This window comes from Podarcis filfolensis (genome assembly GCF_964270895.1).
Source record: "Podarcis filfolensis genome assembly, chromosome: 7".
NCBI classification, from domain to species: domain Eukaryota; kingdom Metazoa; phylum Chordata; class Lepidosauria; order Squamata; family Lacertidae; genus Podarcis; species Podarcis filfolensis.
The window spans coordinates 89,236,765-89,253,717 of NC_139603.1; the positions used below are offsets into that span (position 1 = coordinate 89,236,765).

General features: G+C 46.5%; 1 protein-coding gene across 2 annotated transcripts in view; it reads right to left on the minus strand.

Annotated features, from left to right (window-relative positions):
- LOC310766099 (transketolase-like protein 2) overlaps positions 1-16,953 on the minus strand; it is a 31,504-nt gene that overhangs the window by 13,894 nt on the left and 657 nt on the right. The window contains exons 1-9 of one of the 2 annotated variants that reach the window (XM_083622053.1): positions 13,584-13,734; positions 12,680-12,866; positions 11,167-11,284; positions 9,301-9,414; positions 8,085-8,182; positions 6,024-6,215; positions 4,340-4,467; positions 2,853-3,046; positions 1,251-1,415 (exon numbers count right to left, since the gene is read on the minus strand). In XM_083622053.1, the coding sequence (XP_083478179.1) occupies positions 1,251-1,415; positions 2,853-3,046; positions 4,340-4,467; positions 6,024-6,215; positions 8,085-8,182; positions 9,301-9,414; positions 11,167-11,284; positions 12,680-12,866; positions 13,584-13,593 (1,206 nt within the window). In that variant the 5' untranslated portion in view covers positions 13,594-13,734. Of the gene's footprint in view, positions 1-1,250; positions 1,416-2,852; positions 3,047-4,339; positions 4,468-6,023; positions 6,216-8,084; positions 8,183-9,300; positions 9,415-11,166; positions 11,285-12,679; positions 12,867-13,583; positions 13,735-16,953 lie in introns of those variants that run through there. The other variant, XM_083622054.1, reaches the window with a different exon arrangement.

Sequence of the window (16,953 nt, forward strand, 5' to 3'; positions counted from 1 at the left end):
CAGGTCCCAGGGATGAGGGTGGCGCTGTGGGTTAAATCACAGAGCCTAGGACTTGCCGATCAATAGGTTGGCGGTTCGAATCCCTGTGACGGAGTGAGCTCCCGTTGCTCGGTCCCTGCTCCTGCCAACCTAGCAGTTCAAAAGCATGTCAAGTGCAAGTAGATAAGTAGGTACCGCTCCAACGGGAAGGTAAATGACGTTTCCGTGCGCTGCTCTGGTTGGCCAGAAGCGGCTTAGTCATGCTGGCCACATGATCTGGAAGCTGTACGCCGGCAAACTCGGCCAATAAAGCGAGATGAGCTCCGCAACCCCAGATTTGGTCACGACTGGACCTAATGGTCAGGGGTCCCTTTACCTTTATGGCAGGTCCCCCCTTGTTTCTGTGGCTTGGGCAACTCAACCAGATGGGTGGGATATGATAATATAATATAATATAATATAATATAATATAATATAATATAATATAATATAATATAATATAATAATAACTCATTTTATTACTTACCCTATTTTTCTGTGTAGAAGACACCCCCATGTATAAGACGCCCCCCTATTTTTGGGGACTCCAAATTAAGAAAACACCCCTCAGCATTACCCGTGTATAAGGCGAGCCCCAATTTTAAACCTAATTTATATGATAAAAAACCCTAGTCTTATACACGGAAAAACGCGGTATATGCCACTCATCTGGCTGCATATAATATTAACAACCCTGTTCAACAGCAACCATTAAAAACTTCCTTCTTCAGATGTCTTCTAAAACTTATACAGTCATACCTCGGGTTACAGCCGCTTCAGGTTGCGATTTTTCGGGTTGCGGACTACCGAAACCCGGAAGTACCAGAACAGGTTATTCTGGGTTTCGGCAGTCGTGCATGCGCAGAAGCGCTAAATCGTGCTTTGCGCATGTGCAGAAGCACCAAATTGAAACGTGCGCAGATGCACAGACGCGGGTTGCGAACGCTGTGGGTTGCGAATGTGCATCCCGCACGGATCACGTTCGCAACCCGAGTGTCCACTGTGTAGTTATTTATCTCCTAGACACCTGATGGGAGGGTGTTCCACAGGACAGGTGCCACTACCAAGAAGGCCCTGCAAATTCGCTTCTTGCAGTGGGGGAACCGCTGGACCTCCGTGCGTTTTAATGCTGTCACCCGCCTCCCAGATCCGAGGGTGAAGGGTGGGCAATAAAAAAATTAAGGTGTCGGCACCCACATTCTTCCCCCGGAGACCCATCCTTGCAGGCTCACCATGTTCTGCTCGGCGATGAAGCACTCGATGTAGCGCTCCGGGTGGGCCTGTTTGAACAGTTCGGCAAACGTCGAGTTCTTCGTGTCGCCATCCAGGGCCACCACGCGAGGGCTGGCGCTGCCCAGCTTGGCCAGGGCTAAGCCGTAGGCCTTGCGGGTGGCCATCTGGGGGGAGGAACAGGAGGTGGTTAACCATGTTAGAGGCCCCTCAAAGGCACCCGCGTTCCGCCGTCAAGGCACACACCTGCTCTCAGCAGGTACAGAGGTGTTTTCCTGTGAGGAAAGGGCACAGCGTTTGGGACTTTTTGTAACTGTGGGAATTGTGGAGTTAGACGGCAAGGAAGGCCATAAGTGCTCAATAGTTGTTTTTTCAATGCAAAATTACAACAAAAATTACAAAAAACAAAAACACACATCTACAAATAAAACTGTATCAGCATTCTAATCATTATGTACATATACACATATTGACTTCCTTCCTTTGTTCTAAGACTTTGAAATTTTTACTCTTTCTAAGTTGTTGTGTCTAATGTAGATTACTTCTATCTTTATACTTTCTGCACCATTTTTCTCTTTCTTTAACCCTGCAAAGCTTCATTCGTTACATACCAATATGCTTACTCCAGAACAATGTTTTTTCATATACTCTTTAGCACATCCCCATTCTTTTAATAATTTTTGGTCCGATTGTCCCCTTATGAATGCTGTGAGTCTTGCCAGATGTACTATATACCATATTTTTCACTCCATTAGACGCACCTGACCATTAGACGCACCTAGTTTTTAGAAGGGGAATGCAAGAAAAAAATATTCTTTAAAGGGAGCGCTGAGCAGAGCCTGTATGCATCCCAGGCTCTGCTCAGCGCTCCCTTTCATGAGCCGCGTGGAGAGAAAAGCCCCCAAGAGCCGCACACATGCTCCACATGGTTCATCAAAGGGAGTGTGGCTCTTCCGGGAGGTGGGGGAATTCCCCCACATCATAGAAAAGTCCACAGAAGCCGTGGACCCTTTAAAGAGTGCACAGCTTTTGCGTGCTTTTCTATGAAGAGGGAGAAGGGACTGACGCGGCCAGTCAGTCCCTTCTCCCTCCTGGGGAAAAGCCCCCAAGAGCGGCGCACTCTTTAAAGCATCCACAGCTCCTGCAGGCTTTTCTACGAGGCTTTTCCCACCTGCATTCGCTCCATAAGACGCATACACATTTCCCCTTACTTTTTAGGAGGGGAGAAGTGCATCTTATGGAGCGAAAAATACGGTATACCCTTTTTTTCACTCTATAAGATGCACCAGACCACAAGGCGCACCTAGTTTTGGGAGGAGGAAAACAAGGAAAAAAATATTCTGAATCTCAGAAGCCAGAACAGCAAGAGAGATCGCTGCGCAGTGAAATCAGCAATCCCTCTTGCTGTTCTGGCTTCTGGGATAGCTGCGCAGCCTGAATTCGCTCCATAAGGCGCACACACATTTCCCCTTACTTTTTAGGAGGGAAAAAGTGAGTCTTATAGAGCAAAAAATACGGTATTTTCACAAAATTTAATTTGCCATTCTTTCATGGATGGAAGCGCTCAATAGTTCTATGATTCTAACCGGCTGCCCCGGCATTACCTTTTCTCCTATTTTGAAAGCGGGTGGAGACGGCATCTTGATCTCCTCAGTGGTGACCTGGGCTACGTCTCCGGCTGGTGGCAGGATGGTATAAACTTTATTGGCCGGCATTTGGCCCTGGAGAGCGTTGATGATGGACTCCATTTTCTCCTTGGGCATGGGCTTACCATGCCAGTTGTCCGCATCTTCCACACCTGAAGCAAGAGAACACTCCGGGAGTCAGCCTTTGCCAACCTTGCACCCTCCAGGTGTTTCAAACTACAACTCCCATCGTTGTTTTTCCATTGCATTTCACTCTCAATTTGTACACCGCCTTTCTGCATTGCTATAGACAAGGCGGTTTGGGAAATGTAGAAACAGCAAAGCATACGACAAAGACCAACACATCCTACGATGATGCAAATAAGTCAAAATAAAAGCCCATTGTAAGCAATTAACAAGACTAGTAGGGTTATCTGAAGACTTGTAATGAGGAATTTTTTACCTTTCTACATTTATTTAAATTTTGAGGCATTTTGCAATGAGTTATATTAGAACTGGAAAATGTATAAAATGCTGTGATATAAAGGTTAACTTTGAAAGCCAAGAGGTGGGAGGGAAGGAAGTCGATAGGCTCTAAAGAGCCAAAGAAGTAAACTGGATAATAATGATGTGATTATATATGTTTAAATGGAAAAATTAATACATATTATTTAAAAAACAACAGCAAATAAATCATAATAAAAAGATGACTTTAAAACAAGCAACTTCCATCAAATAAGGTGATGGTCCACGATGCATTTAATATATAATATTACACCATAAAGTTAAGTCTCAAAAGAACAACTGGTCATAAATCAGCAGGAAATCACTCCCAACAATTACAATAAAGCGTTACTGGATCATGATCAATAGAAGTAACAGCCACGTCACAATACATAAAATAAAGGTAAAGGGACCCCTGACCATTAGGTTCACCTGTGGCCGACTCTGGGGTTGCGGCGCTCATCTCGCTTTATTGGCCGAAGGAGCCGGCGTACAGCTTCTGGGTCATGTGGCCAGCATGACTAAGCCGCTTCTGGCGAACCAGAGCAGCGCACGGAAACGCCGTTTACCTTCCCACCAGAGCGGTACCTATTTATCTACTTGCACTTTGACGTGCTTTTGAACTGCTAGGTTGGCAGGAGCAGGGACCGAGCAACGGGAGCTCACCCCATCTCGGGGATTCGAACCGCCGACCTTCTGATCGGCAAGCCCTAGGCTCTGTGGTTTAACCCACAGCGCCACCCACGTCCCTCAATACATAAAATACTGCTATGTAAAAAAAAGATCCAACTGAGGAACAGTCACACTGCGTTGGTCAGGGATGATGGGAGTTGTAGTCCCAGACACCTGGAAGGGTGCCCAGAGGGCGAAGGCTGACCCAGGCACCGTCCAGGGACCAGAATGACTGCCGCAAGCAGGTCCCCTCCTTCACCCCCCACAGGACAAAGGGGCCACAGGCTCACCTGCGATTCCTCGCCCTTTGAAGGTCTTGGCCACAATGGCCGTGGGCTTCCCCTTCTGCTGACTGGCTTGCCACAGGGCTTGGCACAACTCCTCCACCTTATGCCCATCCACAACGTACGTATTCCACCTGGAAGAAGAAGGGAAGGAGGTCGGCTTCAGGCTTCCCAGATCTGGCTGGCAGCTGCAAGAACAGCATGCCATTGGCCGGATCCAGCAGCCAAAAGGGCCACTGGCCAGATCCAGCAGCCGAGCTCTCCTTAACTCAGCGGTTCCCAAAAGGTGTGGCAGGAGAGGATAGTCATAATAATAATGATAACAATTTATTATTTATACCCTGCTCATCTGGCTGGGTTTCCCCAGCCACTCTGGGCAGTTTCCAACACAATGTTAAAATACAATAATTCATCAAACATTAAAAGCTTCCCTAAATGGGGCTGCCTTCAGATGTCTTCTAAAAGTCTGGTAGTTGTTTATCTCTTTGACATCTGGTGGGAGGGAGTTCCACAGGGTGGGTGCCACTACAGAAAAGGCCCTCTGCCTGGTTCCCTGTAACTTGGCTTCTCGCAGGGAGGGAACTGCCAGAAGGCCCTCAGCACTGGACCTCAGTGTCCGGACAGAACGATGGGGGAGGAGACGCTCCTTCAGATATACTGGACCGAGGCAGTTTAGGGCTTTCAAGGTCAGCACCAACACTTTGAATTGTGCTCGGAAACGTACTGGGAGCCAATGTAGGTATTTCAGGACCGGTGTTACGTGGTCCCAGCGGCCACTCCCAGTCACCAGTCTAGCTGCCGTATTCTGGATTAGTTGTAGTTTCCAGGTCACCTTCAAAGGTAGCCCCACATAGAGCGCATTGCAGTAGTCCAAGCGGGAGATAACTAGAGCATGCACCACTCTGGCGAGACAATCTGCGGGCAGGGAGGGTCTTAGCCTGTGCACCAGATGGAGCTGGTCAGCAGTTGCCCTGGACACAGAATTGACATGCGCCTTCATGGACAGCTGTGAGTCCAAAATGACTCCCAGGCTGCGCACCTGGACCTTCAGGGGCACAGTTACCCCATTCAGGACCAGGGAATCCTCCACACCCGCCTGCCTCCTGTCCCCCAAAAACAGTACTTCTGTCTTGTCAGGATTCAGCCTCAATCTGTGAGCCACCAAGTCTGGCAGGAAGATTCTTTATTATTATTATTAAAGGTTTTCAACATGTAGTACAATAAAAACCAAACAAAGCTAATATCCCAAGAGAAGAAAATACCGTATTTTTCGCTCTATAAGACACACTTTTTCCCTCCTAAAAAGTAAGGGGCTGTACGTTTAAAGAAATAAGGGGGGGGGGGGACAAGAAGAGAAAAAGAAACACGGGCACAAAATTTTATATTCTATCAACCTTCTACCTTAATCTTCAATTCAAGATTCAAGGGCATTCAAAGAGACTTTTAAAAAACTTTTCAGTGTAATATTAAAAGACGTTCTTTGAAAAATTGGCAGAATATGGATCGGTATCTTTTCAAAACAAGAAATCAAGCGATACCGAGAAAACCGGAGTTGTGCTTTCCAAGCCATTTCGTATGAATAAAAAAGTCACAAGCAAAATTTTGCTCTGGAGCAAAGGAAGTTTGGGAACCTGCCGCCTGCCGCAAAGAGGAGGTTCGAAGGCAGAAGCAGCCGGCGGCGCTTACTCACCCGAAGGCCTCGCAGCGTTTGCGGTAGACCTCCATGTCGTGGCGCAGGGGGGCGGCCTCACTCTGTCCCAGCCGGTTGACATCGAAGATGGCCACCAGGTTGTCCAGCTGGTACTGGGAGCCGAAAGCCAGACCTTCCCACACCGAGCCCTCCGAACTCTCGCCGTCGCCCAGTAGGCAGTACACGCGGTAACTGGGGGGAGAGGAAGGCAGGTCACAGCCCAAGGAAGAGGGGATATAAATAACAAAATTAATGTTGTTGTTGTTGTTATATACTTCTATTTTGCTTTAAACAAATACATATATAGACAACCAAAATTACAAAAGAAAATTCCTTAACAATAATGATAATAATAATGAAAAAAGCTAAAAAACTACAAAAATATCAAAGTACACAGCATAAAACATAAGCCATTATGGGAAAGAAAAAAAGGAAAGGAGGAGGAGGAGGAGGGTGAAAAAAGAAGAAAAGGAAAAAAGGAAAAAAAGGAAAAAAGAGGAAGATGAGCCATTTGTACGCTTCCATCAAGGTTACAATAGATCATTATTCTTATCAATTCTACCTGCATTCCATAGAATCCCTCATCTTGGTATCAGGGAACATTTCCCTATGTGGTATCATTCTAAACATAACCAGGTCTTTCTTGATGAACCCTTATCCCCTAGATAATTATTTAAACATTCCCATTCTTCTTTCACCATCTTTTTAGGTTTATCTCTTATTGCAGCTGTCAGCTTTGCAAGCTCCAAGTACTCGCACAATAACGTTATTATTCTTAAGGAGGCGAGAAGGGAGAGAGGTCCTGGCATATGAAATTCTCGGACTACGCAGAGGTGGCAGGATTAACCAGGAAAGTCAGAAATCAGGAGGGTCAAAACTTCAACGAAGAAGGGGACAAATATAGAACGTGCATGAAAGATCACTGTAAACACTTGAGGTCTTTGGCAGGCTTCAAATAACTTTTGCAATGATTCTGGATATAACGGAGGATGGTAAATTAGATGGAATGACAAACCTAGACAGCATCTTAAAAAGCAGAGACATCACCTTGCCGACAAAGGTCCATACAGTGGTACCCCGGGTTACATACGCTTCAGGTTACAAACGCTTCAGGTTACAGACTCCAGTAACCCAGAAATAGTACCTCGGATTAAGAACTTTGCTTCAGGATGAGAACAGAAATCGTGCTGCGGCGGCACAGCAGCAGCAGGAGGCCCCATTAGCTAAAGTGGTGCTTCAGGTTAAGAACAGTTTCAAATTAAGAACGGACCTACGGAACGAGTTAAGTTCTTAACCTGAGGTACCACTGTATAGTTCAAGCTATGGTTTTCCCAGTAGCGATGTATGGAAGTGAGAGCTGGACCATAAAGAAGGCTGATCGCCGAAGAATGGATGCTTTTGAATTCTGGTGCTGGAGGAGACTCTTGGGAGTCCCATGGACTGCAAGAAGATCCAACCTCTCCATTCTGAAGGAAATCAGCCCCGAGTGGTCACTGGAAGGACAGATCCTGAAGCTGAGGCACCAATACTTTGGCCACCTCATGAGAAGAGAAGACTCCCTACATTACTGTGTTATTTATTTTATAGTACAGTACATGATTACTGCTTTCATTTTATGGATCAATGGCCTCGTTAGAGAGTAAAATTCATGTTAAATTGCTGTTTTAGGGGTTGTTTATAAAAGTCTGGAATGGATTAATGTAATAATAATAATAATTTATTATATACCCCACCCATCTGGGTGGCTTCCAACCGAATATTAAAAACAATCCAGCGTCAGACATTAAAAACTTCCCTAATCCGTTTTGCATTACTTTCTATGGGAAAGTGCACCTTGGTTTTTGAACGCTTCGGTTTTGGAACGGACTTCTGGAACGAATTAAGTTTGGGAGCCAAGGGTACCACAGTATCTGACTGAGGGGAGCTGTTTATATCAATTACGCACAGTTTATATCAATTACGCCAACTGTTTACTCGTGCCGAACCACAGAAAGCGTTTGGAATTGGCACACGGCGCTCCAGCCGGGTGGATCTTCCCAGTTTCCCCAGTAAGTTCCTCACCTGGCCTTGTCAAAGTACTTCCCAGTGTAGGCCATGCCACAGGCAGCTCCCAGGCCTTGTCCCAGTGAGCCAGTGGCCACGTCCACAAAAGGCAGCCTCTGTAAACCAGGGAGAAAAAAAGTGCAAGGAACGTGGGGTGAGGATAACATCGCAAACCAATTAGCCCCGCAAGGTCCTGATCCTTTGTTCCCCAACTGTTCTGGATCAGGGGGCAAGGTGCTTTCCTGGCCGCTCCACCAGCAACACACACACCCAACAGATTCCAAAGCAGGGGTCAGCAAACTTTTTCATCAGACCTTGTGGGGGGCCGGACTATATTTTGAAAAATATAAATGTGAGGAGTCCCAGAACTCACAGGGTTAATAGCTCAAGGGACATGGCGTCCTGTCTCCGGGGTGTGCTGCACGCACAAAGGGGAAATTACTTTTATTTTCTGTTTTGGCTGCGAAGGAGAAGCAACATGTCGCCGCTTTCTCCTGGCTATTTTCTTGTTTTTGCTGCCTTATATTAAAACTCCATAGGATACCATGAAGAGAGAGCTTTAAAGGTAAAGGTAAAGAGACCCCTGACCATTAGGTCCAGTCGTGGCCGACTCTGGGGTTGCGGCGCTCATTTCGCTTTATTGGCCGAGGGAGCCAGCGTACAGCTTCTGGGTCATGTGGCCAGCATGACTAAGCCGCTTCTGGCGAACCAGAGCAGCGCATGGAAACGCCGTTTACCTTCCTGCCAGGGCGGTACCTATTTATCTCCTTGCACTTTGACGTGCTTTCGAACTGCTAGGTTGGCAGGAGCAGGGACCGAGCAACGGCAGCTCACCCTGTCACGGGGATTCGAACCACCAACCTTCTGATCGGCAAGTCCTAGTTTAACCCACAGCGCCACCCATGTCCCTTGATCTACAGGGTGGCAATTTCAACAGTCTTTATAAGGCCTTGCGCGTCATTGTTCTGGGTTCCTCCTCTCCTGCGTGTGAGGGGAGCACCCTGTTGCAACAGATCAATAAAGATCAAACTTACTAGCTGCTTTGCTTCTCAATATTCTCTGTTTGGCCTCTGTTATTTTCTCCTACCAATAGGGAACCCACTTAAGGACTCTATATGGGCTCTTGGATACCCCAGTTGCCAAATGTGCCTGGCATCCGGCTAATTTCTAGCACTGGGCCCATTTCACAGCACGGACTACCGAGAGCCAGAGGCGTACGAAGGAAAGCACTTACCGGGGTTGGGTGGCCTTCCAGGTCGCAGTCGATCTTCCTCAGTTTCAGCAGATCAGACTCGTTGAGGTAGCCGGCCTCAGCCCAGGCCGCGTAGAGCACAGGAGCAGCGTGGCCCTGCTCAGGGGTTGAGGAAGCACAGAAAAAGCAGGGGTCACCCTTTGCCCAGAGGAAGGAATCTCCTCCTTGCAACCCTCATAATGCGTTGTGGGCTTTTTCGTACAGTCATACCTCATGTTACGTCCGCTTCATGTTACGGTCTTTCAGGTTATGTCCCGCGGTGACCCGGAAGTACCAGAAAGGGTTACTTCCGGGTTTTGCCACTCGCGCAGAAGCGCAAAATGACATCACGCGCATGCGCAGAAGCGGCGAAAAGCGATGCGTACATGCGCAGAAGCGCCGCTGTGGGTTGCGTTCCTTTCAGGTTGCAAACGGGCCTCCGGAACAGATCCCGTTCGCAACCAGAGGTACCACTGTATTGCATTTTAACTGCCCCGAGATCTACAAATGAAGGGCGTCGGACAAATTTAATAAATGGAAATAAATTAACAAACAATGGGGAGGCGCTGTGGCAAGCGAGGCAGCAGAAGGGGAAGGCCAGAGGCATGGTGGTCAAGGTGTTCAAAGGGCAAGGAATCACAGGTGAACCCAGGGACCCCCTTAGGCTTTGGGGAGACAAGAGAGGGGACCTGCTTGCAGCTAGCTCACCCTGGTCCCTGGATGGTGCCAGGGTCAGCTTTTACCCGCTGGGCGCCCCTCAAGATGTCTTGGACTATAATTCCCATCAGCCTCACCCAGCACAGCGTGACCATTGCTCATTTCTCTTTTTTGAAGATAGAGGTCCTCTGGCTGGGAAGGGACGATATGGGATTTGGGGGGCAACTCCCATCTCTTGCGGGGGCGCAATTAGTGCCAGCACCGTCCGTTAAGAGTTTGGGTGTAATCTTCGACACCTCCCTTTCCATGGAGGCGCAGGTTGCAGCTATAACAAAGGCGGCATTTTTTCATCTCCGCCAAGCTAAGCAGTTGGCTCCTTACCTCTCTCGCCCTGACCTTGCCACTGTGATCCACGCGACAGTCACCTCCAGACTGGATTATCGTAACTCGCTCTACGTGGGGCTGCCCTTGAGACTGACCCAGAAACTCCAGCAGGTGTAGAATGCAGCGGCGAGACTCCTTACGGGGTCCTCGCTGCAGGATCACATTCACCCAGTGCTATACCAGCTGCACTGGCTCCCGGTGGAGTACAGGATCAGGTTCAAGGTGCTGGTTTTAACCTTTAAAGCCCTATACGGCCTAGGACCCTCGTACCTACGGGACCGCCTCTCCTGGTAAGTCCCACGGAGGAATTTATGGTCTTCAAACGAAAACATCTTGGAGGTCCCGGGCCACAGGGCGGTTAGGCTGGCCTCAACCAGAGCCAGGGCTTTTTCAGCTGTGGCCCCGATCTGGTGGAATGCTCTGTCACAAGAAACCAGGGCCCTCCGGGACCTGACATCTTTCTGCAGTGTCTGCAAGACAGAGCTGTTCCACCAGGCCTTTGGCCAAGGCACAGCCTGACCCCCCTCCTTTGGTAATCCACATTAACCCAATGCTTGCCATTAATTCGCTTTTGAATTGATTTTAGAATGTATTTCAATTATTTGAGTGTGATTTTATGTAAACTGTGTTACTTTTATTGTTGTTAGCCGCTCGGAGCCCGGCTTTGGCTGGGGAGGGCGGGATATAAATAAAAATATTTTTTATTATTATTATTATTATTATTATTATTATTATTATTATCATTCCTCTCTCACGGTAATTGTAGTCCAAGACATCTGGAGGAGCACCCAGTGGGCAAAAGAGTGGTTGGCATCAGAGACTCCTCACCTTGGAGAGCACGAAGCGGTCGTTGCTGCGGTGGCCTGGCTGGTCCGGCTTGTAGCGCATGGTGTGGAAGAAGAGCGCAGACATGATCTCGGCCGCACTGCAGCAGGAGGTGGGGTGGCTGGAGCGAGAGGGCAGGAGGCAAACGGTGAGAAAACGGCAGCGGCACGAAGGAGGAGGGAGAAGCTTCGCTGGTCCAAGGCCGGTGGCAGCCATGATCAGGGAAACTTGCCCAAGTCAGTCCGTGGCGAAGCAAGGACTTGCCTGCGTCCTAAGCATAGTGTATGCCAAGCCCCAGGTTGCAAGTGTTTTATTATTATTATTATTATTATTTTTATTTATATATATATATATATATATATATATATATATATATATATATATATATATATTTTTAACCAACAACCAAAACACAAACAGTGAAAACAAACAGTGAAAACCCCCAGGTGGCTGATACATTGGGTATACATAATCAATATTCAAATCAACCATATGTACAATTCTATATACCTTAACACTCCTCCCTCCACAAGATTTAACCTTTAACATTTTAATTGCCCCAAATTGATCAAACCTGCCCAAATAATTCAATATTTCTCAAACCAATCCTCCTCCTCCTCACTGACCTTAAACCTTTCATTTTATGTATCTTCACAGTTAGATCATAGCTGTTGACATTTCCCTTTTTAAAAGGGAAATTCCCTTATTCTGAATAGGATTCCTCACAAGAAAAGGGGAAAGTTGACAGCTATGAGTTAGATATTCTAATATTTTTCAATTTTTCCCTCTGTTGGTTCACCCCTAACTCTTCTGCATTTTCCCAATTACTCGCTATAACCTGTCTGGCTGCAATTACCATCAATTTTACGCATTTACATTCCTCTTTTGTTTCTAACTCGGTGCTACTCAGACTAATAAGAACCATTAATTTAGGTATTTCCACCTTCCTACCTACAATTCCTGCTATTTCTATACCAATCTGTTCCCTGGTTGCAAGTGATCAACAGGACCCCAGTAAAATAAAGCTGCTCTTTAAACCCAAGGCTACAGTAACTGCAGTGAAACCCAGTTCATAGGCCGAATAAAAAGAATTTAACCCCTCTGCTGCAAACAATAGTCAGTGCAAACCTAACTTTATGCAAACATAACTTTATGACCGCTGTTCCATAGCAATTGTTGTTATACTTTCCCATTCACCATATAGATGGAGTATGTACCTTTGGTTTTATTTCACATTATTTTGACATTATAGTTTACGTGTATAGTTCATGATATTTCAAGTTTATTGTAGTTACCATGCATATGCAGGTCATTGTTTTAATATTCTTTTATTGTTTTAATATTCTTTTATAGTTTATGAAGCATGGGAGGGAAGTGATGGCAAGTCATCTTCCTTGCACCCCAGAGGTTCGAACTGCTGGTCTCTAGCCTGATCTAGAAGACCCTTCTTATTCTGCCCTCGATACCTCCCCAAATCTCCCACAATTAAAAAAATTACAGGGTCCCAGTGAATTACCCAGAGTTTGAGGCGCAGGTGGCGCGGATGGAGTGAATCCGAAGGCGATTGGCAGCATCCCGAAGGGTCTGCAAGGTCTTCTCCTCCGGCTTAGGGTAGCTGCTGGCCATGCTGATGTCCTCCCCAAATCCAGGCGCTACAGAGATTGCCTCCTTCACTCTCGTGTCCTTGTGTCCCGGTTTTCCGCCTGCAGGAGGAAGCAAGATTGGAAGCAAACAAGAGGCGTGCGAGACAGGCAGAGATCAGATCATCCCACAATTGGCAGGAGACGGGTGCATTGCACAAGGCCAGCACTGTCTGCAGGCGTGGAGAGCAGTCGGCTGGAGCCGAGCACGTGATCCTGGCCTGTTTGCATTCTGGAGCCAGACTCATGATCTCTGACCCACCCTCCCCACACGCCCACTCCTGGCCTTGTGATAGGAATTTTAAGGTCTTAGATATATTAAAGGTTAAGAAACTATTTCCTACTTGAGCAGGCGTATGTAAAGGTAAAGGGACCCCTGACCATTAGGTCCAGTCGTGGCCGACTCTGGGGTTGCGGCGCTCATCTCTCTTTATTGGCCGAGGGAGCCGGCGTACAGCTTCCGGGTCATGTGGCCAGCATGATTAAGCCGCTTCTGGCGAACCAGAGCAGCGCACGGAAACGCCGTTTACCTTCCCGCCGCAGCGGTACCTATTTATCTACTTGCACTTTGACGTGCTTTCAAACTGCTAGGTTGGCAGGAGCAGGCACAGAGCAACGGGAGCTCACCCCATTGCAGGGATTCGAACCGCCGGCCTTCCGATCGGCAAGTCCTAGGCTCTGTGGTTTAACCCACAGCGCCACCCGCGTCTTAAGATATATATTCAATGTTCATAAGTCTACCAGCCAAACATGTACATAGATCAGCACAGGATGACTGACCTGAAACCATTTTTGATTCCCAAACTGACCAAATGTTTTCCCTGCATGGAGGGAGGGGGGTCAGGGAGCCTTCCCATTGTCTCAGGAATTGAGTAATCAGGATTTTAATGAGTGACAGACTATCAGGAAAGGCAAGCAGATAACCTGGCAAACAGGAAAAACAACATTCAAATTTTCGTTTTAGACAGGCTTTTCTGTGATGTAGGTATGATGTATCTGGTGGGGGGGTCTTAGGTTACACCCCTTCTGTGATGTATGCATGATGTTTCTGGGGGTGGTCCTCATCTAAAGGGACCCCTGACCATTAGGTCCAGTCGTGGCCGACTCTGGGGTTGGGGCGTTCATCTCGCTTTATTGGCCGAGGGAGCCGGCATACAGCTTCCGGGTCATGTGGACAGCATGACTAAGCCGCTGCTGGCGAACCAGAGCAGCGCACGGAAATGCCGTTTACCTTCCCGCCGGAGCGGTACCTATTTATCTACTTGCACTTTGACGTGCTTTCAAACTGCTAGGTTGGCAGGAGCAGGGACCGAGCAACGGGAGCTCACCCCGTTGCGGGGATTCAAACCGCCGACCTTCTGATCAGCAAGCCCTAGGCTCTGTGGTTTAACCCACAGCGCCACCCATGTCCCATTTGGTCTTGATCTACAGTGTGGCAATTTCAACAGTCTTTATAAGGCCTTGCGCGCCATTGTTCTGGATTCCTCCTTTCCTGCATGTGAGGGGAGCACCCTGTTGCAACAGATCAATAAAGATCAAGCTTACTAGCTGCTTTGCTTCTCAATATTCTCTGGTTGGCCTCTGTTATTTTCTCCTACCAATAGAGAACCTATGTAAGGACTCTATCCGGGCTCTTGCATACCCCATAAGGGAAAAGGGCAGATTTTTGTTTACAGCAATTCTCAAACTGAGCAAATGTTTTCTCTGCAAGGTCAAAGGAAAACGGAAAAGCCTCCCCATTGTCTTTTCATTCACAAATCCTGTCTTAAGTGTCTGTGTATGAATAGGGTGAGCCTGTGACCTGGCTCAGGAACTAAGTATTTATCTTTACAAAAGACTGGCCAGGCTCCCCAGGGTATCCAATCAAGTGACCATTAAACAGGTAACCTGGCAGATAGGAGGTAAACAAAGCACTCAGATTTCTGCTGTAGACCGCCTTTTCTGAGATGTAGGTATGATGTATCTGGGGGGTAGTCTTAGGTTACACCCCTTCTGTGATGTATGTATGATATATGGAGGGGTGGGTCTGGAGCTCCAGGGCAGGAAATTTAAAATGTCTATATAAGGCCTTGTGCGCTATTGTTCTGGGTTCCTCTTCCTCTCCTGCGTGTGAGGGAAGCACCCTGTTGCAACAGATCAATAAAGATCAGGCTTACTAGCTGCTTTGCTTCTCGATATTCTCTGGTTGGCCTCTGCTATTTTCTCCGACCTATGGAGAACCTACAAAGGACTCTATATGGGCTCTTGTGTCCCCTATAAGGGAATAAGGGCAGATTTTCATTTATTACAGTTGCAAGGTTCTTAGCTGGGGCAATCAGAAGAAGATCCACCATTTGACTGTTGATTCCAAACCCCAAAATGTATTTTATACAATTGACTTTTATTTCTATTATTTGTATATTGCACTGTTGTTTTATTGCTATGGCTGATGGCTGACATAAATATTCATTCATTCTTGTCTGCCCAGCCAACATTGGAACCTGGTACGTAAGGACTCTATATGGGCTCTTGGGTACCCCATAAAGGAAAAAGGCCAGATTTTGCTTACAACACCTTTGGCCCCAAGGCTTGTGAAAGACACCCAGTGGGCGATGATGGAACCTCCTACCTCCAGGGTGGAGGTGAAACTAGAATAGCTATTGCAAAAAGTTGCCACCGGCCCATTAATCTCCTTGCACAAACCGGACCAGAATTTGGCCCTGATCTCCGCTTGCAACATTAGCAAGCGATAGGCTCTGCAAGCAACTCCCTTGGGGAAAACTGAGCTGGGGAGAAGCAGTTTTTGTGGCCAAAAAATACAATAAAAGCGGAGCTGGAAAACCATTATTATTATAATTATAATTATTAGCCACCCATCTGACATGGTTCCCCCAGTTATTCTGGGTGATTACAACAAAATATTAAAACACACAAAAAAAACCTTGTCTTCCTGATAGCTACTGAGGTTTTTTTTTAAGTGCTAGGCAGGAAAAAGTTTGTCCTAAATGTATGAGAAAAGGCCTTGGGGTGTAGAGAAGGTATCTTTATTCTGCTTTATTGGGGCAGGGAGGGTTAAGAAATTAACTTAGCTTTGGGACTTTTTGGGAGGGAGCTTCAAGCCACTGAACCTTCTTGTTGAGTCACTACAAGAAGTTTTGCAAGGAGAAATATATGCAACATTACAAAGTAGAAAAAGAATAGAGATATCAGTTATGAGATGTAATAGGGAAAGTAAGAAATGTATACTGAGAGATTAGATGGGAGAATTTTCAGACAGGATTGGTGGAAGTCAAAAGAATTGTATAGGATGTAAAAGTATGTTTAATTACTGTTGAAAATGGTATGTTAAAAAAACTAATAAAAATTTATATATATATATAAAAAAGAAACTTCTTGTTGAGTAACTGGGGGTGGGGGGGTGTTGATGGGGAAAAAGGGGCATTTTAGGCCATCGTCTCTTTTTTAACAGTTCCAGGAGGAGCCTGATCATCTTTTGTTGAAATTTGCAAAACAACCAGGCCACGATCTGCAACTGCCACCCAGCTTTGCATCGACTGAGCTGTTTGCAATGGAGGCACCCATCTCGCCTCCCCAGGCAGCGCAGCTTCCTGCCTCGGGTGCAGTCTACCTTAGCAAAATAAAACTCATATTTTTTTCTTTTAAAGGGGTACCTTCACAGCCACATTTTAAACCTTATCCTAACCGGTGGGGTGTGTGACCTTGCAAGTGACCTGGCTTTTTTCTGGCCCACGTAGGACCCGTCTGGATAGTTGGCCTTGGTGAAGATTTGACGTTTTCATCCCCCAAAAGTTTTTAATTTGAGTTTCTACTGAAATGAGGCTGCGTTTGAATGTTGTATTTTAATCTGGTTTTAAGTTGTTGTTGTTTTAATTGTGAAAAGTTTTTATTATTAAAATAATTCAGCATTAATACACACATATTGCGAATATGCAAGCATACAAGCATACATTTCATACAATCCTTAAAAATGTTCAAACGTACCTACACTCAATCCCACAGATCATTCCTTTTCCCATCACCATCTACCACCCTCACCCCACCTTTGTGCTAGACTTCCAATCTACTCAATTGCAGTTTCTTTCCACTTCTATTAGTTTCTTTCACACACCTTTAACTTGCATTTTGATCAATTGTTTTTATACTTGGTGTT